General features: G+C 24.6%; 3 protein-coding genes across 3 annotated transcripts in view; 1 reads left to right on the top strand and 2 right to left on the bottom strand.

Annotated features, from left to right (window-relative positions):
- The window catches only part of LOC145835515 (large ribosomal subunit protein eL33-like), a 199,087-nt gene that overhangs the window by 140,437 nt on the left and 33,727 nt on the right, over positions 1 to 24,923 (bottom strand). The gene's annotated exons all lie outside the window — the stretch shown is intronic.
- LOC145837069 (COMM domain-containing protein 5-like) lies at positions 1,222 to 9,034 on the top strand. Its single transcript, XM_082944836.1, has 5 exons — positions 1,222 to 1,398; positions 7,489 to 7,675; positions 7,767 to 7,877; positions 8,120 to 8,225; positions 8,852 to 9,034. Exons 1-5 carry the CDS (start codon positions 1,290 to 1,292, stop codon positions 8,951 to 8,953), a joined length of 615 nt encoding a protein of 204 aa, XP_082800962.1. The 5' UTR covers positions 1,222 to 1,289; the 3' UTR covers positions 8,954 to 9,034.
- On the bottom strand, positions 16,338 to 24,214 carry LOC145835551 (prostaglandin reductase 3-like). Its single transcript, XM_082943199.1, has 4 exons — positions 23,759 to 24,214; positions 18,984 to 19,139; positions 17,796 to 17,977; positions 16,338 to 17,272 (listed from the first exon to the last, which is right to left on the bottom strand). The coding sequence occupies exons 1-4, from the start codon at positions 24,206 to 24,208 to the stop codon at positions 16,993 to 16,995; spliced, it is 1,068 nt and encodes a 355-aa protein (XP_082799325.1). The 5' UTR covers positions 24,209 to 24,214; the 3' UTR covers positions 16,338 to 16,992.

Here is a 24,923-nt window from a genome sequence, read left to right on the forward strand (position 1 = left end):
TCTTATTTCTTCTAACAAAGCTTATGTAATACTCTGCAAAAATCTTCTAAAATAAACATAAAATAGTTTTTTTTATTTAGTTTATGCTTTTTCAGGTAAAATAGAACTGAAACTTTTTTAATGTTAATTTTTTAGCATTTATGGCCATAGGAAATACAGTTTTAAAAAATTAAAATTTTTTATTTTTTATTGTTCCAAAATTTATAAAGATTGGACTTAAAAAATTCTTAGAAAATTAAACGAGGAGATAATATAGTCTATTTTCGCCTTTTTAGCTTGCGACTTCCATAAATAACCCATTTAACCCTTTGTATTTGATCGCTTATATCTCAAAAGTAAATTTATATTATATTTTCCTTTAAAAAACAACTTGTAGCTTAAAATTTTATGTAAAAAGTAAGACTAAATTTTAAATAAATTGAATTTCCCCCTTTCTATTACCTTGATCTTACTTATAACTGTCCTTATATAAAAATAAAAATTAAATTATATCAATACTACACATAAACTAAAAACTATATAGTTCTAGTACTCAAAGTTAGTGTAAACATTGTGTTGATTGAACATATTTTAAAACAGTTTCTCATGAATAAAAAATTTAATGCTTTTCATTTAAATTTAATTTTAGGTAAATTTTGTTAAGTCTTAGTTGTTTTTATTATAATCATATCTTAAACATAACTTTAAACTAGTTTAGTATAATTTAATTAAAACGTAAACCTTTACACAGATTCTAACATTTGACTCTTTATAAAGTAACTTTTAAATATTAAAAATTCTTATACTTAACTAAAATGTATACCAAAATTTTGTAAACTTTTATCAAGTTTATTAGGATAATGAGCCAAACGAAATTAGTAAATAAATCTTCCGTACTTTTAAATTGATTAATTTGTATATAGGTTTTCTACATGTTTTAGTTGTTAAATAGTTATTTGAGTCTATTTTTCTGTTGAACTTTAAAATTTTTTAATATAATAACTTTTAAAATCTTATTTTGATTACTAGATTTGGTTAAAAAAAAAATATCGATCGTTGTTACAAACATTAAGGTATATAGTAGTAAATTTGTTCTTTACTGTGAAAAATATACCTGATTATTCTGCTGTGACAGAAGTTTGTTCCGAAGGTTGATTACTTCATTTGTCAACTTTTTCTTAATGGTTGACTAACTCTTGTTACAATTATAGTAAATATTTGATTCACAATTATGTACTTGATACAGATATCTTACAAGTTTGAATTAGCATACATAATCTGAAGCTTACTTCTTACCAATCTTAATTAAGATGAACGAGTTAAGCAATTTTTCAGGAGCAGTAACACCAAAAGAAATCATAGCATTTTCTAAAAATCTGAAAAAAATAGATTTTGAAGATTTCCATTGTCTTGTAAATGGTTAGGTTATATTTTCAAATAATTACTTAAAGTTAAATTTTAAAATAAAAAATTGAATGATTTTCATTTAAAATTAATTTTAGTTTTATAATTATTAACTGCACTAATTTTGTTAAACTTATTATGTTTTTATTATCATCTTCCTTAGTATACATAAACAAATATTTTCTGATGACATTTACACAGCTCATTTTAGTTTTTTTTCAGTTTTATTCATATAGTTTCCTGATGTATATTATTTTTAAATTTTGTTTAAACTTTTTAAACTGTAGCTAAGCTACCAGCTGCTTTTTAAAATCCAGTAATTTATGCAGGGTTGCCACAAAGTCAGATAAATCATGGAAAACAAATAAAAAGACAAAAGGCAGGAGATTTGATATAAACATGTTTCTGACATTTTTTCTAATTAAAAATTACATTGGATCTGATATGAAAGCTTGAAGAACAAACTACAAGCCACTTTTTATAGAATTAAAAAATCCTTTTTAACTTTTGAGATAATGTAATTTTTATAAAAAGTTTCAAATACAGACTTATGGATTGCAAACTTTCCAGATTAACAAGAAGTTAGCAGTATGAAAGTATAAGTATAAAAGCGTATTACATAATTTTTTAGAGCAATTTTCTTGCAAACGTTTAAGTACTTTTTATTTATTTTTAAGATCTAAAAATTTACTTATGCCTTCTTCAGAGTCTAAACTTGCGGTAGGATGTATTTTTGACGATTTAAAGATTTTTAGTAATTATAAAAACACTTAAAAAAAAAAAACAACTCATACAACTGATTTGCGTAGGCTAATCGAATGAATTTTGGTTTTTGCAATTTTCTTGCAAACTTTCAAGTACTTTATATTTATTTTTAAGATCTAAAAATTTACTTATGGCTTCTTCAGAGTCTAAACTTGCGGTAGGATGTATTTTTGACGATTTAAAGATTTTTAGTAATTATAAAAACACTTAAAAAAAAAAACAACTCATACAACTGATTTGCGTAGGCTAATCGAATGAATTTTGGTTTTTGCAATTTTCTTGCAAACTTTCAAGTACTTTATATTTATTTTTAAGATCTAAAAATTTACTTATGGCTTCTTCAGAGTCTAAACTTGCGGTAGGATGTATTTTTGACAATTTAAAGATTTTTAGTAATTATAAAAACACTTAAAAAAAAAAAACAACTCATACAACTGATTTGCGTAGGCTAATCGAATGAATTTTGGTTTTTGCAATTTTCTTGCAAACTTTCAAGTACTTTATATTTATTTTTAAGATCTAAAAATTTACTTATAGCTTCTTCAGAGTCTAAACTTACGGTAGGATGTATTTTTGACGATTTAAAGATTTTTAGTAATTATAAAAACACTTAAAAAAAAAAAACAACTCATACAACTGATTTGCGTAGGCTAATCGAATGAATTTTGGTTTTTGCAATTTTCTTGCAAACTTTCAAGTACTTTATATTTATTTTTAAGATCTAAAAATTTACTTATGGCTTCTTCAGAGTCTAAACTTGCGGTAGGATGTATTTTTGACGATTTAAAGATTTTTAGTAATTATAAAAACACTTAAAAAAAAAAAACAACTCATACAACTGATTTGCGTAGACTAATCGAATGAATTTTGGTTTTTGCAATTTTCTTGCAAACTTTCAAGTACTTTATATTTATTTTTAAGATCTAAAAGTTTACTTATGGCTTCTTCAGAGTCTAAACTTGCGGTAGGATGTATTTTTGACGATTTAAAGATTTTTAGTAATTATAAAAACACTTAAAAAAAAAAACAACTCATACAACTGATTTGCGTAGGCTAATCAAATGAATTTTGGTTTTTGCAATTTTCTTGCAAACTTTCAAGTACTTTATATTTATTTTTAAGATCTAAAAAAAAACAATTAACATAAAACTACTAACTAAATGAAAATATAAATAATTTCAAGGCCGCGTTAGAATATCTCAACCGCAAGATTCGTAATAAAAATTCATTCGATTAGCCTACGCAAATCAGTTGTATGAGTTGTTTTTTTTTTTTAAGTGTTTTTATAATTACTAAAAATCTTTAAATCGTCAAAAATACATCCTACCGCAAGTTTAGACTCTGAAGAAGCCATAAGTAAATTTTTAGATCTTAAAAATAAATATAAAGTACTTGAAAGTTTGCAAGAAAATTGCAAAAACCAAAATTCATTCGATTAGCCTACGCAAATCAGTTGTATGAGTTGTTTTTTTTTTTTAAGTGTTTTTATAATTACTAAAAATCTTTAAATCGTCAAAAATACATCCTACCGCAAGTTTAGACTCTGAAGAAGCCATAAGTAAATTTTTAGATCTTAAAAATAAATATAAAGTACTTGAAAGTTTGCAAGAAAATTGCAAAAACCAAAATTCATTCGATTAGCCTACGCAAATCAGTTGTATGAGTTGTTTTTTTTTTTTAAGTGTTTTTATAATTACTAAAAATCTTTAAATCGTCAAAAATACATCCTACCGCAAGTTTAGACTCTGAAGAAGCCATAAGTAAATTTTTAGATCTTAAAAATAAATATAAAGTACTTGAAAGTTTGCAAGAAAATTGCAAAAACCAAAATTCATTCGATTAGCCTACGCAAATCAGTTGTATGAGTTGTTTTTTTTTTTAAAGTGTTTTTATAATTACTAAAAATCTTTAAATCGTCAAAAATACATCCTACCGCAAGTTTAGACTCTGAAGAAGCCATAAGTAAATTTTTAGATCTTAAAAATAAATATAAAGTACTTGAAAGTTTGCAAGAAAATTGCAAAAACCAAAATTCATTCGATTAGCCTACGCAAATCAGTTGTATGAGTTGTTTTTTTTTTTAAGTGTTTTTATAATTACTAAAAATCTTTAAATTGTCAAAAATACATCCTACCGCAAGTTTAGACTCTGAAGAAGCCATAAGTAAATTTTTAGATCTTAAAAATAAATATAAAGTACTTGAAAGTTTGCAAGAAAATTGCAAAAACCAAAATTCATTCGATTAGCCTACGCAAATCAGTTGTATGAGTTGTTTTTTTTTTTTAAGTGTTTTTATAATTACTAAAAATCTTTAAATCGTCAAAAATACATCCTACCGCAAGTTTAATCTCTGAAGAAGCCATAAGTAAATTTTTAGATCTTAAAAATAAATATAAAGTACTTGAAAGTTTGCAAGAAAATTGCAAAAACCAAAATTCATTCGATTAGCCTACGCAAATCAGTTGTATGAGTTGTTTTTTTTTTTTAAGTGTTTTTATAATTACTAAAAATCTTTAAATCGTCAAAAATACATCCTACCGCAAGTTTAGACTCTGAAGAAGCCATAAGTAAATTTTTAGATCTTAAAAATAAATATAAAGTACTTGAAAGTTTGCAAGAAAATTGCAAAAACCAAAATTCATTCGATTAGCCTACGCAAATCAGTTGTATGAGTTGTTTTTTTTTTTAAGTGTTTTTATAATTACTAAAAATCTTTAAATCGTCAAAAATACATCCTACCGCAAGTTTAGACTCTGAAGAAGCCATAAGTAAATTTTTAGATCTTAAAAATAAATATAAAGTACTTGAAAGTTTGCAAGAAAATTGCAAAAACCAAAATTCATTCGATTAGCCTACGCAAATCAGTTGTATGAGTTGTTTTTTTTTTTTAAGTGTTTTTATAATTACTAAAAATCTTTAAATCGTCAAAAATACATCCTACCGCAAGTTTAGACTCTGAAGAAGCCATAAGTAAATTTTTAGATCTTAGAAATAAATATAAAGTACTTGAAAGTTTGCAAGAAAATTGAAAAAACCAAAATTCATTCGATTAGCCTACGCAAATCAGTTGTATGAGTTGTTTTTTTTTTTAAGTGTTTTTATAATTACAAAAAATCTTTAAATCGTCAAAAATACATCCTACCGCAAGTTTAGACTCTGAAGAAGGCATAAGTAAATTTTTAGATCTTAAAAATAAATAAAAAGTACTTAAACGTTGCAAGAAAATTGCTCTAAAAAATTATGTAATACGCTTTTATACTTATACTTTCATACTGCTAACTTCTTGTTAATACTTTCCAGGGTCAATTTTCTCAGAAATTTAAAAAATTACTAAAAATCTATGTTCTTCTTTATTTTTTGAGCTAGATACCTCAAACTTTTATGAAACATTCCTTTTATTGTTTAAAAGACTTTTAATGTTGGAATTTAAAAAATATTAAAAAATAAAAATTTTAGATAAAAAAAACAAAAAAAATAGGTGTTTTTTTTTAAGAAAAAAATTATTATTTGAAATAAAAAAGTTCCTGCATTCAATAATTTTAAAATTTAGTAACACATTTTTGTGAAAATTTGAAGAAGATTGCTTAAAAAATGAAGGAGGAGATAGATTTTTAGTTATATGTTTGTTTTTTTGCGTTTTTAATTTGCATAGGAACCTATTGAGGTCACCGACTTTAATCGCTCATATCTTAAAAAATACTTTGAATTTTTTCAAGCGGTTAAAAATGTCTGATAGTCCAGATAAAACTCTATAAAATAAGATCAACTTGTAAAAATCAACGTGGACCCCCCCCCCCCCCTATGGCTTTAAAAAGTTCCAAAAACAGCTCTTAATATTTTGAAAAATCATTAAAATATCTATCTCCTAATTTTTATAGAAAGTTTTTTTAATTTTCTTGAAATATTTTTTGAAGTATCAATAAAACTGGCTATAAAATTTTTTTTAATTTGATTTATTATATTTATACAAATATATTGTAGACTATTTATAAAACTGACTGTATCTCAAAAGTCAATTGAAGTTATAATGTTACACAAAATGTAAATTTAGGTTTAACACAAATTCTGGACACTAAGACTGTTTTGTATTTTTTTAGGTTTTTTATAAACTCCGGCTGACTTAGATATTTTCATACTTTATGAGAAACACAGATTAGTCAAAAGACTTTTTTAAACTCTGGCTAGTTGTTTGTTAAAACTTAAATTATTTAAAATTTACTCAATTTACAATATATGTTATTTTTTAATTAAATTTTGCTCTACCATTAATTTTATCTTAATTTAAGTTATTTTATTTTTTTTTCCTTCTGCTAGCTTTGCTTTACTATAACATTTAAAGTTTTTTTTGTTAACTAAAAAGTGATGAAAACATAAATAATTTTTACTAAAAATAAGGTTGCCTTAGAATTTGGAGACTTGGAAAAACCTGAAGTTTGAGAAATGTTGGTAAAACCTGGACTTTTAGTAAAAGTCATTAAATAAGCTTAAATTTTAAACAATTTTACATGAAAATGATGAAACTTAGACCTAAAAAGTCTATCATATAATTGTTTTGTTTTTGTATTATTTACATTTTTTTAATTATAAAACACATATACAGTAACATTACAGTATCTTTTTAAATCATATTTGCTTAATCTATTGTAACAATTTATTTTTATTAAAAAAAAATATTGTGACCAAAAACTTATATTTCAGTTGTATAATTTTTATAGAAAATTAAAAAAATCCCTCTGTCAGAATTTTTGAACTTATAAAGATTAGACTGAGTAGGCTTAAAAGCAATTATTCTAAATTTGTAGAAGAATATAGTTTGTTGTAAAATATTTTTTATCCTTCTATATTATATAATAAAGCTGTTAAACTTAAATTGCTTTTATGTAAAAATTTACAACTTAAAAGACAGTAAAAAAGTTAATTGTAGCTTAATGAATCCTATTAATGTCTTCCAAATGCCTTTTTTTTTGTGCTTGTAAAAAATACTTAGCCCCGTTATGTTTCCCAATTCCGGAAATTTTAAGTTCTAGTTGCCGTTTTTTTTTTTGAATCAAGTATATTTTTAGAATAAAAGAAACTATGCTAAGTACAAACATTAATAAAAAGCTTTAAAATTCAACAGGGTTGCAAAATATCCTAAAAAATTAACTAGTTAAGTTCTCTTGAGTACAGAAATTTAAAAAAGCTCAGGATGACTCAGGTCAGTTAAAGGTTACTTAAAATTTTTAATTAAAGAGTAACAACCCTGAATATAAGATAAGACTTGATAAGTTTTAGTCTATGTTTAGTTTGCTATTTAAAAAAACTGATTTTAGACAAATAGTAACAAATTTTCAATTTCAGGCTTTATAGCAGCAAGAAACCACCCACTTGAGGCAGCAGAAAAGTTTCAGGAATGTACCGGGGATATTGATGCTGAAGTAATCCAAAGTTTTTACCCTGGATTGTACACACTACTGAGTAGGGCAATGCGGTTGTCAGCAAAGCGACTAACAAAAAAGAAACTGATTACAGATTTGAATGAATTGCAGTGAGATTTTTCTCTTATACAGTTTATGATTGTGCATTTATAAATAATATTTAATATTGTTATCATTACTAGAAATTTACATTTATTTCAGTATAGAAGGGAAGTACAAAGACTCCATCGTTGAAGTTGTGTTAGCCAATCAAAAACTTGGAAATGAGCAGGCTGAATCTGAAGTTCAATTTGAAACAATTGATAAATTTAGGTATAACTTAACTTCAGCTTTATATAAACTATAAACTACAATATTTTAGGTATTAAAAACCGTTTCAGTTTTGACATTTTACTTTGAAGAACTTTACTATTGTTTAAAGAGTATAAATAAAAAAGCTTAAAAACAATTTATTTACTATTTTAAAACTTTAAGTATTTGTGTTTCATTAAAATAAAGTTATTATTTTGTAGTATTCATGTTATTATATGTTTTAGTAAAAAAATTAAACATAGATGGCGTATAGACGTTGGAATATCTACAACAAATCTGAATAGAAGTTTGCAGCCCTCAATTCTTGTTGATCTAACAACCAGTAAAAACAAAAAGCATATTTTTGAGGTGAGTTTTAAGAATATACTTAAACATGATAATCAACTTTCTGTTTTTTATTGTTTTTTTATAAAATTGCCTTACTTCAAAGTTACATTTCTTTCGTGTTCTTTTAGGTATAATATTTATTTTTGTAATGGTTTAAAAATCATACCATTATCTCAAAAACATAAGTAGTTTTTCAACTTATTTTAAGGCTGAACACCTTTTAAGAAGCAGTTCATTTTATTTGTTTCAAAGGTTAAAATAGTTGTTATTTTTTATATATGTACTTGATTAGTTTTTTTTTTTTCATTTGTTAATTACTATTATTTATAAGTGGTACAAAATATTTACCTTTATTCAATTTTTCCAATAAGCATTAGTTATCAAACGATTAGAACGTCACCTTAAAGTTATTAATATACGATACATTTTCAAACGTTAAACTGCTGGTTATGTTTTACCTTTTCAATATAAAAATGTATTTTAAATAACCAGTAATATTAATTTACAAATTAAATTGTTGTTATTCTGTGAAACTGCTTAGTTAAAAATGTACAATTAATGAAACTGCAAATATTTTACAATATTTATACTAAACAGAACTAGTATTTTCTATCAAGTATTTTTATAAAAAATAACTAAAAATTTAGATGTCAAAGGAAAAATTTCATCTGTTACGTCACAGTGTAGCTGAAATACTTAGTAATATTCAACAGATAGAAAAAAGATCTGTATTTAAAGTGGAAGACTAATTTACCAGTATATTATACTTTTTGAAAACTTTTAGTATCTTATTTATTTAATTTTCACTCATTTAACTCCAATATTAATATATAAAGTTTACTTGAAATATATACTAAAATAAGTTAAAAGTCATTTGTGAATTAACAATAATTAAATAAACATTTAACAATTTTTAAAAAGTAATATTTAAAAACATTTTAGTATCTATTAAGTTTGAATAAATTACAATAAAAATTAAAAATGTTTTAAGTTTTCGTTTTTCTCATATACAACTACAAGTACTCTTGAAGGGTAGCTGGTTATCATATTGTTAATATATTCATATTTCCAATTATGAACTAGTTATATAAAATTGTTTTATTTACTTTCTTTTTATATGTGCAATAATAAAATAAATCGTTTATATAATAAATCAACTTGTCACAAAATGTATTTTTAGATTTTAAACCTTAGTTTAAAGTAACACTTTAAACGATAAAAAAAAAATTTTAAGTTTTAACTTCTTAGTAAATAGCGAACCAGAGAGAAAATGATATTTATTTATAAGCCATTAATATACTAGTTTTATTTTTTATTAAAAAACTCATAATTTCTATAAAACTAAGACATATATTTTAAATAATTGAAAATCTGAAATTTCAACATTTTTTCAAATTCAAATTCTATTTTGTTCAGTTTTTTTATTATAAACAGATTTAAACTTAAAAATAAGCTAAAATAATTTTGCTCTGTAATTTTAAAAACTTTAGAGAGCTTTAGATAAACAATTCAGTAATTTCAAGTTTATTGCAAAACAATAGTTTCACTGTGGTAAAACTATTAGTGATCGTCAGTTACAATAAACTTATAAAATCACTACATTTGTTTGTATAAAAAAAATAATGCAAATTGAGCGCGATAATTGTTTTTAAGTAAAGTAAATTAGTTTGATTTTGGATTATAGAGGGGTAATTAAAATAAATTATTAAGTGACGTAATCAAAAATTTATGATAAAAACATAACATATGAAAACTTTATCCGAAACGACATTATAAAACAACAAAAAGTGTATAAAAAACCAGAAAATAAACACATCAGACGTTATAAACTATATAGAGGAGTTTGCTTATGCTTCTTCCGGTTCTTAAGTAAGTATTTTGCTCGATGTCTACAAGTGTTCTTATGTTCGTTTTTCTGTTAATAGAGTTCCTTTTTCCCTCTAGAATTGTTAGGACCTCTGTTATACATAGCTTGCAGGTGTCTCTGGTTTTTCGAATTAGCTTGTCCATTTTCCATAGGATCTCATATTATTCTTTCTTTCAATTTGTATATTTCTTTAGATAATTCGGTTTAGTTCTTATATTTTAGATTGTTCTTTTGCTCTGGGCCAATCTTAAATGTTGTTTTATGCACTGCAATTTTTTTATAAATTTCGTTTCTTGTTAGTCCTATACACATTTTGCTGTAGTTGTTGTTGTTTGTTCATATGCTGATGAAGTTCCTTTGTTTGTTTCCATTGCCTTATCATATGGCGGATTAAACGACAATATTTTCCGTTTTCTTTTTTACCTCTCTTGGTTCTGAAATTATTTATATAAATGTGTTTAACATCTTTCTTGTATCCACTTCTTTTCAGTGCTTCATTGTATACATGATTTGATAAGTTGAAAAATTCTTTATTACTTGAGTTTTTATTTGTTCTTTTTTAAATAGTGTTTGGTATTTGCCTTAAAATTGTTTGAGGGTGGTTTGAGTTAACACCAATATATTTTATTTCGTTATTTAGCATTCTGTGCGGATGAAATGTTCAGTTTTAATTTAAGTTTAGGTCTATGTAATTTATTTCATATGCTGATTTTTTTTATTTCAAATTTATTTCCTATTTCGTTTGCATATTCGTGCATTTTATTTTTAATTTTTTTTTCAAACATAGCCATATGTAGTGATTTTACTAGTTTATTGTAATTGACGATCACTGATAGTTTTACCACAGTGAAACTATTGTTTTGCAATAAACTTGAAACCACTGAACTGTTTTAATGATCAGATTTAAAAAAAAGTTCAAGGAATAAGTGTTAGAGCAAATAACAAGTAACTCAAATTTAAATAATTATTTTAGAACTAATTTCTGCATAATGTTTATTATAAAAAGTTATTTTTAGTATAAGACTTACTAACAAAAGAATTTTTTTTTTTAGTTTCTGAATACAATTCTTATACTATAACATCAACAACTATAGTATTATGTTTGTATAGTTTTTGGGTCGGCAGCCTTTTATAGAGAACCGGGTAGTTTTCCTAGGAAAAGTTGCTTAAGGGCAGCAGCTATTCAATAAAATTGTATAAATCAATAGAAAAGTATTTTAAACCAAAAATATACAATACTAAAGCATTAATAGTTAATTTAAAACTCTACCTGTAAGGTCTTTGCCATACAAACTTTAAAAAGAAAGTATGTTTTAAACTATAAAGTACAACGCGGGCTGCAGTTTGCCGATCCCTGATATAGTTGAATATATTTTCAAACTAAAATATTTCAACTTTTTAATTCATAATGTAAGTATTAAGATGACTATTTAGTTTTTCAAAACAGACTACATAATTCTTTCATAAAATCGTTGATATATTTCAAGTTTTAGATAATTTGGGTTGTATAGAATATAAATTATACAATTGAAAATGTTTTGCTAGTAAAATTACTTAAAAAAGTTATACAACATTATAAAGAAATGATGTTTAGTAAAAACTCATGCTTAGGACAAAATCTTGTAAACTAGGAGCAAGTATAAAAAATGAATTTTAGACTAGTTAAAAAAACTATTCACGTTTTTCAACACAAGAATACTTCTATTGTTAATTCCTTACAACTAATCTAAGACTTTATAAATTTCATAAATAAACGTTGTAGTAAATTGATTTTTATTTAATTTAAACAAAAGTTATATAAGGTTTGATCATACGAGTTCGATCATCAGACTACAAACCTTCGGTAGAATGAGACTGCTTTAGTTCTTATTAGGACTCATCTATAGCTGAAAGTTTAAACAAAGTTTTCTTAAAGGGGGCGATATCGCCTTATTTTTGGCGATATTAGTAAGATAGGAAATTGTATTTATAGTTTTAAAATACATACAATTCTTGGTCACATTAAATAAGTATAAACATTAAATTTTGATTTAAGACTTAAATTTTAATCCATTTGTTTAACTGTTATACTGTAATGAAATCAATATTTTTTTCTATAAATTTAAAGAATCTTAATGAATATGAAATTTTTTGTTAAAACAAATAACTTTAAATTGTGTCCTTATTAAAGTATCGTAAACAAACATTACAAATATAAATAAAAAGTTTTTATTGCAAGGTATTACTTTTTTTAAATGCTTACAAAAGAACATTTTACTTGCAATTTCTCACAGTTGAAATTGGTGGTGATGATGTGTGTCATTAGTCATAACTTTGTAAAATTTAAAAAATAAATGCTTTGTTAAGTTTTAAGATAGTTGCTAGTGTTCTTAATGTTAATCTATGTTCAATTGTTGTGTTATAATTTGTAGTTTTAGTTTAGCGCTTTATTGTTACATTTACTTTTCTTCACTTATTTTGTTATGTGTAAATAAACATACCATACTAGCTTTCTTTTCAGAAATAGATGGTTGCTTTTATTAAGGATGCAGTTAACAATATATTGTTTTCTATAAAAGAGTCTTAACCCGTAAGCAGTCACTCTAAATTGCGATAATATTAGTAATTATAAATGTTTTACAGTAATGTAAGTAATTATTTCTGGTTTTATAACTAGTATCTTTATACATAGAAATTTAACGAGTGAATAAAATATTGAATAAAAGTTTACGAATTTATAATCAGCTTCAAATGATTACAATACAGTTTTATTAAAATAAAATTTAAAATTTAACGAAACTGTTCACTGAATAACATAATTTATTGAAGGAAAAATTAATAATTAAAAAATATATAACTAATTTCGTTTTTCATTCAAACTAGCAAAACTGTGCTGCAAATACTAGCTTTTTTTCTCAAATTATTTTTAAATTTTCGTCGGTATATTCAATACTTCGTGAAACTTTAACTTATAAAAGTTGTGATACTAATATGCCAATAGACTTTTAATAAAGACTACAGGCATTTTATACAAAGAAGTAAGTTTTATTTTGTAGGTGTGATTATTTCCATCGGTGAACTTACGTTTGCTATTCCTAATAATCTATCAGCCCTAACTGGTTGTTTCATTTTTTTTGTTGATTTAGTATAAAATTTTTTTTATGGAATTTACTAACTATTTAAAAGAAAACTATTGTCTTGGACAAGACACGTTAAAAGGTATCCAAGTTGCGACGACTCGATAACCGAAAGGTTTTTCGTGCACCAGGTCCAAAAACCAATATTTTGATCTTCTTTTTTTGTCGTCAAATCACCTATAACTGTATTACACTAGTATAAAAAACACCTGCTATCACCTTTTTTTTTAATCTGATTATTCTATTGCTTATATAGCAGCTCTCGGATTTAAACAAACAATGATAAACTAAGTAAAGTAATAAAAGTTTAATTTTTTTTTTAAGCTTCACTTAATCACATTCAAACATGAAATATGTCATCTTAAATTATATATTTTGTTGAATCATTTTTTAAAACCTAAAGAAGAGGTAAAATTGTAAAAAAATCGTAGTCAAATAAAGTAAAATGATTGACTGTATAAAAAGTTTTAAAATATGGTATACTTGAACTTTTTTTAACTATACTCTTTAAAAAACTTGAAAATGATATCTTATTAGTCCTGGACACGACGTTAAACTGTTCTGGTGTATGACTCGATAACCGAAAGGTTTTTTCGTGCACCAGGTCCTTTGACCAAACTTTTTGAGCGTTTTTTGTCGTTCAATAAACAATATATACTAAGTTTGTTTTGAATAAATAAAACTTTGTTCAATAGATATTTTAATTATAAAATATTTGTTAATTTTGCAGAATTTCTTTAAATGTCTTGAGGATCTAAAATTAGATTTATGTATAGCTGCATTTCATAACATACTGTTTATTTTGATTAAATTGGTTGGTTATAATTATCAAAACTACAACCGAGAAGTTGTTCTTTACTAGAGACACAATGTCTTTTTTCTATTACGAGTAGAAAAATTAAAACAACTACAAGTAATCTTTAAAAGCATATAAGTTGAATTGAATTAAGATTTTAAACCATTATTCATAATATAAACACCAAATTTTAGGTTATCATTACCTTCATTCAACTAAATATATAGGCTTAATGCAGAAGCTTCCTTAGATAACTTTGTTAACAAGATATTATTTTAAACATTTTGTATATATACTTTAGTATTGTATCTTGTTTTAAATAAAACAATTTCTCGACTTTAGTATCCTTAGGGAGATTTTTATCAATTTATTTTAACAATTTATTACTAAAAAAACAATGTTTCACTCCTGTATTTGCATATGCAAATATAGCAGTGAAACATTGTTTTGTTAGTAATAAACTGTTAAAATAAATTGATATATACTTAGATTTAGCTAAATATATCCAAGAACAGCATTAATGTATAAAACCAAGTTTTAGGGCTGTAATTCAGTTGATCTACCTTTTAATATTAAAACTGACAAACCTAACAAAAACTTTTTGTTGTTACATACTTAAGGTAATATTAGGGGCTTCATTAAGCTTTCGATCTTAAGTTTTTAGGTAAAACTAGTAGTTAAGTAGACTAAATAGTTTATTTTGAAACAATTTTAAGGACTTTTAGAAGATCTGATAAAATATTTTTAAACTCAAAGCCCAAAAAAAATATTTCCTTTATTAAAACAAAAAATTATATTAAATTCGGTTAGTTATACAAAATAAAAGCAACAGTGAATTATTTAGCTTGGTATAATATTATTAATTTTTACTACTTAACTGAATAAAATTTTTCTGAACGGTTTGAATTCAACGTTTTATACTGTAATAACACTTTATTGTATATTTAATTTTAACTATTTAAGACTAAGTTTTCTAGATTTTATTAAATTAAAAAATGATAAGCAAAATAGTATTTGCTTTTCAATATTGAAAAAATGTACTTAAAACACATTTTTTCGCATCTACAAGTTTTAATTTATATATTAACAAAATCCTAATATAATTATAAAATCATATATTACACATTCAACAGCTTTTAAACGGGGTCTAAATGCATATTTTTTCGCTTTTATAGAGACACATTTATAATTTAGCAGTAAATGATGTTATTAAGTTTTATATTTTATAGTTTGTTATATTTAATGACAAATTCTTAAAAAAATATAAAATAGAAACTTATTAGGAAACCTAAGTAAAACTTTTTGTATCAATTAAGACAAATTTGTTATGTATTTTTACTTATTTAAACAAAGTAAAAATCGAAAACTATTACAAAAAATAAATAAAATGAACTTTCAAAGATTTTTTTTTCTCATTTTTAGAGGTCTCAGGCATCAGTATGCCAGTCTAAATACGTTCCTGCAATTAGTTGTTCTTATTTAGATCTCTAAGATTTACAGCCTTATTACGTTACATCTTGTTTCTACTTCTAGTGATAATTGCGAGTAAACACATTGGTGCTTATATTATTACATTTTTGCTTTTAATTTTTTTTTCTTGTATTATTAACTTTTATTTTATCTTCTAAACGTTTTCGTATAAATCTAGCTCGTTTCTTTGAAATTTTATCTATTTTGTTCTTTTAGAATTAAAATGAAACTATTTTTCGTAATAGTTTTTTGAAACTGTTATTTTTACTTGTATACTAGATTAAACAAAGTTTTAAATATAAATCTAATGCAAATAATAAAAAAGACTAATTCCTAAAAACTATTTTAATTTTGAATTTTTTTTCAGTAATTGCTTTTTACTACAAATAAGCTAAAATACCTGAAAAACAAACAAGTAAAGTTTCTAAATATAAACTTGAAAACAATTGAGTTTTTATAAACACATTTTTAAGTTTTAATTCCTTAAAAACTGAAAGAAGAGTTTTTGCAAGTTATATTTAATGACTATTATTTACTTTTAATACATAAGGACTAATTAGTTTCATACCTTGTATAAACATAGATTACCAAAAGCTATAGTGTATTTAACTGCTTTCATAAAACGATGTTCATTAATATAAAATTTAATATCTACTAATCAAGGCAAACATGAAATAAGTTCAAAAATTAATTGACTAATTGCATTAACACAACAAATACTAAGTTTAAATTCGAACAAATAGATAATATGGTATAACAGTAATATGATAAATGTTCTCTTTGTTTAAAAAAAAAAGTTAAATTATAACAAATCTCAAAAAAAAATTATTGATAATTTTTAATTAAAACATTTTTAAATGCAGTAAAGCTAAACGATAGTTTTATTAGCTATAAAGGTATTAGCTACAAAGTTGAAACTAATATTTATTTTATAAAATCAAAACTACTGTACTAAATGTATAAATAAAGTTTAATTATTAATCAAATATTATTAAAAATTTCCAAGCCAATCATAATTTAAGATCATTTTTAGCAATAATGTTAAATTTATGACTAGTAAAAAAATATTATTTTAAGTTAACAGGTATTATATTTCTACCCAAATTAAAACAGCTAATAAATTCTGTCTTACTTATTGACTTCTATTTATTAAATTCTTAGGCAGTTTTTTAAATTTGCATATCAATGCCAAACAAAAAATTAACACTTGATGCAAATGATAGTTTAAAATTTGAGTTGTATGTGACAATCTTATTAGATAAATATTTACTGAAGTGAATAATGTGTAAAAAATAAATATATAATCAAAATAAATCATATAAATAATTAAGTAAAGATAAATCTAATAAAAATAATTAACAAGTCTGATGAACTAGGTTTTTAAGTTGGCTTTTGAAAGTTTAAGTAAGGTTTTTAAAATAGAACTGATGTTTAAAATTATTACAGGAACAAGTTAGTTACCAACGAAAACCGTTTATAATTTTTAAAACTAAAGTAAATATATGCTAAAATGCCAACTTTTTGTTTTCACAGAAAACTTTACAGTTTGCTTTTCCCAGCACCTCCTGAAATGTCAACGACTATCTTTCCGATGTTCTTCTTTGAATACAGGTACTCAACGGCGTTGGAAACGCTTTCGATTCCGGTAAAGCCCCCTTGAGAGGTACCGAGGTCGACGGTGCTTTTTATTTTCTGATGCTGCAGGAGATTGGAGAGATCTTGTACGGTTTCCTTGTACTGATCCGCGTAGTGGAAGAGGAAGAATCCCTGCACTCTAGCGCTTTTCATCAGAAGTTTGACCGGCAAAGCTGCTGCCGCCCTGTAAAAAATTAGAAAAAAAACTTAAATAATATACTTTCACCAGATTGATTATGAACGAGATTGAGCTGTTTACTTTCTGTACCTTGAAAGATGAAACATCCTTTATAAATGTATAACAAGAAAGAAAAAGGTTTCTGAAAATTTCTAAATTAAAAGTGAAAAATAATGTTCTAATGTTTATATCTACAATTAAACATGTCTAATATTTTTTAAAACATTAATATCAATATTTTTACAGTCTTTATCTGAAAAATTATGAGCTAAAGTACAGGTTTGTATTCAAATATACATTTTAAAATAATTCTTAATCTTAGTAAACACTGTCATTAACACTAACTATTGTGAAATTTAAGTTAAAAAATAACATAAACTCAGAAAAAATACTTTTAATGATATAAAGTAAAAATTAAATTAGTAATCAAACTAAAATAATATTTAAAAAACTAGCTAGTTTTTTTTTTAAATGTATTCAATAAAGAATAATTTTTTTTAATATTATAAGCACCAACAAAAAATCTCACCTGGCAGACTTCGACATTGCAACACCCATTGGTTTCTGGTATCCGCTGATGTAGCCGATGACGATGAGCCTTCCCTTCTCAGCCAGCCTGTTGATGCACGTGTCATACACATCACCTCCAATCGCCTCGTACACAACATCCACTCCATCCGGGTATTTCTCCTTCAATTCTGCGTTCAAGTCCTGAAATATTTTGCAATTAGTTGTTAATGCGACGTCAGCAGCTTTATTTTCAGCAAAACCAACACGTTTGTTATTTTTGATAAGATTTTTTTTAATGTTGTGTTTGCAAGAATTTGGAAAATTTACAAGTTTATTTTTGCAAAACTTAATGTAAAATAATTCTAAAAAATAATACTTGACTATTGTTATTATAATTATTCGTGTTTATCGTGCATGGTTGGACTCAGGCATCGAACTTGAGTCGCTTAACAGATGACACACGAAGAGTAAAAACCAAAAGCAAATAGAGAAAAGATAGAAAATGTTCAATTTGTAAATATTCTAGAAAATAAAATGAATAAACAAGAAAAAATTAATCAAAATTTAAATTTTAGTAAATATTTTGATAATATATATTTTTTAGATATGATAAATATTTACTTACTTGTTTAAACTTTTTATAAGAAACTAACTAATGCTATAAAACCGCTTTACTTCGGCACTTTAAAGAGTTGTAACTTTTTACAACAGAATATTAAAAAAGTTTTTATAACAACCAACTAAAGTAGCAAAAAAAAAAATTAAATTGTTTGTCCACAAGGTAAACAAACAACCATGACTTTTTAAAATTCGCTGCTTATATTCTACTTTTAACAAACATAAGTTTGTAATACATTACAAAAACAGCTTTATAAATTTTTAAATGACAATTTTGAATTGAAGCTTTAATTATTAAGTCAGTAGAGGAAAACAAATAAACATTCAAAGGTTAACTTTGTATTATAACTCTTTTTTAAGTGGCGTTCGTCTTGTAACTAAAGTAACTAAAATTTAAACCATTTTAACTATCTATCAATAAAGTTTTTTATATATCAAATTATTAAATTTTTAAACTGTTACATGTTTAAAATCTGTTAAATTTTGATATGGGTGTTAATATGTCAAAAACTATAAAAAAGGTAACAAGAACTACTAAATTATGACATAACAAAACTTTTACACAAACATAAAACATCCAAGCACTAACTGTTTTCGATAAGTTTATAGCATGATCGCAGCCAATTGATTTGAGAAATTTACATTTTTCATCGGATGAGCAAGTTCCAATGACATGACACCCAGCCAATTTGGCTAATTGTACTGCAAACTGACCAGTACCACCTGCAGCTGCTGTCACTAACACCTATAATTATTAAAAAATAAAATTGTTGTTTTATAATATAAAACTGTTCAAAAAAAAACTCTAACTACATTAATATTTATAACACTAGCAAATTAATTACAGTTATTAGAAAATGAAAAATAGTTTCAAACTTTAAGTATTTTAAACTCTAAACAAAAATAGCTAGAAATACTAAAAAATAAACTTTGATATGAACCTATTATTTAAAAAAAATTATAAGTATAAAAGCAAATCCCAGTATTTGGTTTAAGATAGCTAAAAATTTATACAAAATAACAAATTAAATCCGCAGTTTTTATACGTCATGATAAAGGTCTGAAAAAGGTCTTCTATAAAAGCGAAATCTATTGTTCCATGCAGTTTTGAATCATATTTATGTTAATATTAATACCAAACATTGATGTAAAAATGCTGAAATCAATGCAATATTTTATCATATGATGAAACTTACAAAGTAATCAAGATATAATAATACTAACTGAAAAAAAAAAACAAATTTTATTTAAAAGAAAGAAATTGCATAATAAATTTAATACTAAAAAACAACTTTATATTAAAAGATGTAATTTAAGCAAAATTCTTAGTTAAGAGAATTAAACTCTAACAAAAATGTATGTTAAAAAAAAAAAAAAAATAGACAAAAAGATTATGGGCATAGGGGGGAGGGTCCAACATTTTTTTTCTTTAAAAATAATATATAATCTTATTATGAAAGGTTGAAGTACAAACTAAAAGCCACTTTTTATAGAATTAAAAAATCTTATTTAACTTTTGATATATTGTAACTTTTATAAAAATTTTCCGATACAAATGTATGGACCGCAAATTTTTTAGGGTCAATTTTCTTGGAAATTTAAAAATCACTAAAAATCTATCTTCTCCTTCATTTCTTGAGCTAGAGACCTCAAACTTTCACAAAACCTTCCTTTTATAGTTTAAAAGACTTTGAATGTTGGAATTTTATAAATATTTAAAAATAAAAATTTCAGATAAAAAAACAAAAATAAAAAATGGTTATTTTTAATAAAAAAATTATTTTTCAAAATTAAAAAAATTCCTGCATTCAATCTTTTTAAAAATTAATAATACACTTTCTGTGAAAATTTGAAGAAGATTGGTTGAAAAATGAAGGAGGAGATAGATTTATAGTGAAATAATCATTTTTTTGCGTTTTTAGTTTGCGCCTTCCGTAAGGAACCTATTGAGGTCACCAACTTTAATTGCTTATATCTCAAATTTTTTTTGAATTTTTTCAAGCAATTAAAAATTTCTGATAGCTCTGATAAAACTTTATAAAATAAGACCAACTTGTAAAAATCAAGGTTGACCCCCCCCCCCCTATGCCCTTATTATAACAACGGAAAATACATAGTACAATATAAAAAATAAAGGTAGATAGAGACAGTTTTATTAGACTTTTCTCAAAATTTGCTTTTAAATTTTAAGTAATTTTAAAAATATAGCAGATGGAAGTTGAGTTTAAGATGTGTACTTTATGGAAGGAGCAAACTAAAATTATAAAAAAGGCTATATATGAAAATTTATGTTCTCAAAAAATTTTAAAGTAATCCCCTTAAAAATTTTTTTTAAACCAATTGTTTGAAAACAAAAATACGACAGTGGAAAACAAGAATCCTGTATAAATTATTTGAACAACAACTCATCACCTACAAGGCTTCAACTTTTCAAAGAATACTTGTATCTAAAGTAATTTTAATTACTTTTACTTAATACAGGGTCACCAAAGGTTTATCAAATTTTTTAAAAGTTTTTTCTAATTTTCTTCCAGGTTTTCTGAAAATACAAGGTTTTTAGTCTATTTTAAGTATAAAACTAAATTTAAGTTTATAAGTGGTATAGAAAAGTTGAAAAGACATCGTACACTTTGAATGTGTTTTTATTTATAATAAAAAAATCTAAAAACAAAAAAAAAATTACATAATAGATTTTTCATACATAGTCTGAGTTTTGTTATATTACATGTAAAAATTGTATAAAAGTCAAAGTTTTTTTTGTTATTTATGTTCAAAATTATAGGTTTTTCCAAGTTTTTTCTATAATTTTAAATTTTTCTAGCTTTAATTTGCCTAAATTATCAAATTTGAGGTTTCCAGGTTTTTTGGCAACTCTGAATAGGTATTTAATAAATTCTTATACTTAGTCTAGCCAACAGTTTCCCAAAATTTTTATCAACAAGCTCCCTCCAACAAGGTTACTAAAAAAACTACCATTCAAAACACCTAAAAACTTTTTTTTTGCTCTACATCATCAATTCCAGAATATCTAGTGTAATATGTAATTTTCAAAACAACCATTAGAAGTACCTAAGACCTTTTTTATTTGCTCTTCATCATTAACTCCAGAATATCTAGTGTAAGTTTCAAATTATGACCTCATGGCCCCCCTGTGGCTACTTTACTGGTCATGGCCCCCAAGGCACTTGGCTCACTTTGGGAAACCCTGGAACCCTGGTCTATCCAAACAAACAAATAAATTATAACTAAAGTAGATTTTTAAAATATATTTAGTAAAAATGTAGAATGTATAGAATTTTTCTTTCAGTTATCTACTGTTTGTAATATTTTAGAGTTAGCTAACCATTTCCTTACTATACTTTTAACAGCAGTTTACCAGTTCTAATATATTAGTTTCTACATCATAAATTTAAAGATTACTTCTAAAAAATTAATGTAAATATTTTATAGTTTGTAGCAGGCACGTAGCTTTGTACGTTTCTGAAAATCTGCAATATCGCGTAAATTTTTACAAAAAAAAAAAAAAAGGCGCTTTGCTTCAACTAAAAAGACTCTGCTTTCTTAGCTTTTATATACTTAGTTTTGTACTCCTGAGAGATAACTTTGACATATAAAAACACTTTGGAACTTTTAGTGTTTTAAAGTTTAAACCAACTAAATACATCTAAGTTATTAACAATTAGGTCATTAAAGATTTCTTTATTGAAAAGCTTTGCAATGCAAAAAGAATCTGTAAAAAATCTTTAGCTTTATTTCTTTAAATATGAGAAATAAAAAAAAGTACATACAAAGAGAATGGATTTTGCTGGAAATTTACTTGAAATTTTTTGTCAATAAAAATTATTAACTAACAGTATAACCAGTATAACATAATATACCAGCAATATATGCAAAAACTTATATTTTAAAAAGATGAGGTTAAAAGTAAAATTTAAAAAAAGGATAAACTTTTGATTAGGTTCAATAAACTCACTTAGTTGTATGTTGCAAAATGAAACAAAGTGGTTGAGAAACATCAAAAAATAAAAACATTTCAAACAGTGAATATTTTATTTTTCAATTTCATTTAAAAAAACATGCAGACCTTTATTTGAACATATTACATAAAAAGCATCAACTTTTGATTAAAGTCAAATAATTTTGCTATGTTGAATGTTGCAAGATCAAATCCCAGTGGTTGACACAAATACAGAACAAAAAATATATATTCCAAGCAGTGGTGATTTTATTTTTTGAAGTCTTATCAAAAATCTTTAAACATACAACTTAAAAAAAAATTAAACAACAAGACAAATAGCTTTCATCATGAAAGACGAAATGAAAATGTCTAATATTTGAGCTTTTTTTAAATATCAAAAACAAGTTATAGTTTTTTATATAGTATTTAAGAACTTTATTTTTAGTTAAAATTTCTTTTAAATATTTTATACTTGTTTAGATCAAGCTTTAAATACAGTTATTAGCTTGGTTGAAGCATTTGTGTTGTTTAAAAGTATATATAAATGTAAAATCAGTTCTTATTTGAAAATATCAGATTTTTTAGTGTAGTTTAAGTTGGCTTATGTAAAACTTTAATTTTAGGTGACAAAAGGGTACCACTTTTTGAAAATAATCACTTTAGACATTTATTTAAAATCTCAAATTATAAAATATGCAATGCTTATCAAAGAACATAAAAATTCTAATTAATTTTTGAGATATAGTCTTTTTAGAATATTTTTCATTGTTGACTATTTTTAAAGTTTGAACTATATTATACTAAAGATTGAGGTTTTTGTTCATTTCTTAAACAACTAACCTGGTATTTTCAGTTTCTTTTAAAAGTCCTAATAAAAAAAGATAAAGGCATTTTATAACTAAAAAAACATATTAAATAATTTTATTAAACAGACCGATCATTTTAATTGAAATATTATGTTAATTTAATTATCTATTTTATCTATTTCAAAAGCTACAACAAAATTACTCCTAACCTAGTAAAAAAAAAGATTTTAATCTGAGGTCTTTATCATAAAATACATAGGAAGAAATAGATTTTTTTGAGATAATTAATTTAAGTTCTAAAAAAATTGTTCACAATAAATTGTTCTTCACATATTTTTTTAGAAAACCACTATAATATAATATTTTTTATTCAAAATATGTAAAAACTGAATAAAACTGTTTATATTTTAAGAAAACTATTTTGTAGTTTTTATTGTAGCTTTTAAAAAAAGTTCAATTCGTATTTTTTTTTAATATTCTTGGATTCCCTCTATATCTTTCAACAAAAAACACATTATATAATACTTTAGTTAACGGTAAAAAAAGTTATTAAAGTAATTAAAAACTTATATTTAAATGAAATATACAAACCAAACTCACTTTATCACTTGGCTTCAAATCAGCACAGTTTTTTAATGCAAGTGAGGCTGTCATGCCGCTTACAAGGAGAGGAAGATACTCTGGTTTTTCAGTAGGAACTGGAAATACCTGAGAACTTTTCACTAACTGATACTCTGAGAAAGCACCAGGGGTCATGTGAGCTATTGACTTTCCAATCAAGTTGGCAGAAACGTTCTCCCCAACATCAACTACTTTTCCAACAGCTTCAAAGCCAGCAGGGAACGGTGGTTGAGTACCAGGTAGGTATTTACCTGAAGTAAAGTTTATATCAGAGGCATTGATTCCAACAAACTTGTTTTTGACCAGCACCTGTCCAGCATTCACCTTTGGTAGGGGGACACTGACTATCTTCACTGCATCACGGAAGTCTGAAGTGAGTTTTGTTACCAGAATTTGCTTTATTTTTGATGGTAAGTTTTTAGCTGTCATTTTAAGTAGTACACTGTAATTATTTTTTATATTAAAAACTTTGTTTGACAATAGTAATGTATTTTTATCATATCAAAGTGTTATATATAAAATTACTAAACTTTGATAACAAAAACACTATATGAACAACTTTCAAACAGTGTTTATATTGTATAATTCTTAATGAGCTTTTTACTAATATCTAGTCCAGATACACTGAAAAATATTTTAAAGCAATTCAAATTTATTTTATTAGCAAATTTTATCATGTGATAGTTTAAAATTGTTTTACTGATTGTTAAATTATACATAGTTTTTTTTTTTTTTAAGGTAGAAAAACATCAGAATTAACTCACTCTCTCCTCTACAACGATAATTGTTTTCTGAAGGTTATGCAAGTGAGTTTGAGCTCATCACATGTTATTCCACCTGCCCTATCTTTAAATTTACTAAGAAAAAATTTAACCATTTAATTAAAAAAAAAACTAAATCTATAAACAAAAAAAGTAAAACTTTTAACTAACCAAAATAAAAATTAATAAAAAAAATAATTCCAACCCTTTATTGAAAAAAACCCTGGTGACACGTCATTTGGCAAACACTCACAAGGTTAAAATCTCAACACTAAAAACCACAAAGTGTGGGAAAATCCTGAAGCTCAAATCCCCAAGCAAGTGCTGCCGACTTTCTGAATAAAACAACAAAGCAACAATCCAATTATGATATCACTGCCACC

The sequence above is a fragment of the Thalia democratica genome, chromosome 5, assembly GCF_965202585.1.
Source record: "Thalia democratica chromosome 5, ktThaDemo2.hap1.1, whole genome shotgun sequence".
Lineage (NCBI taxonomy): Eukaryota > Metazoa > Chordata > Thaliacea > Salpida > Salpidae > Thalia > Thalia democratica.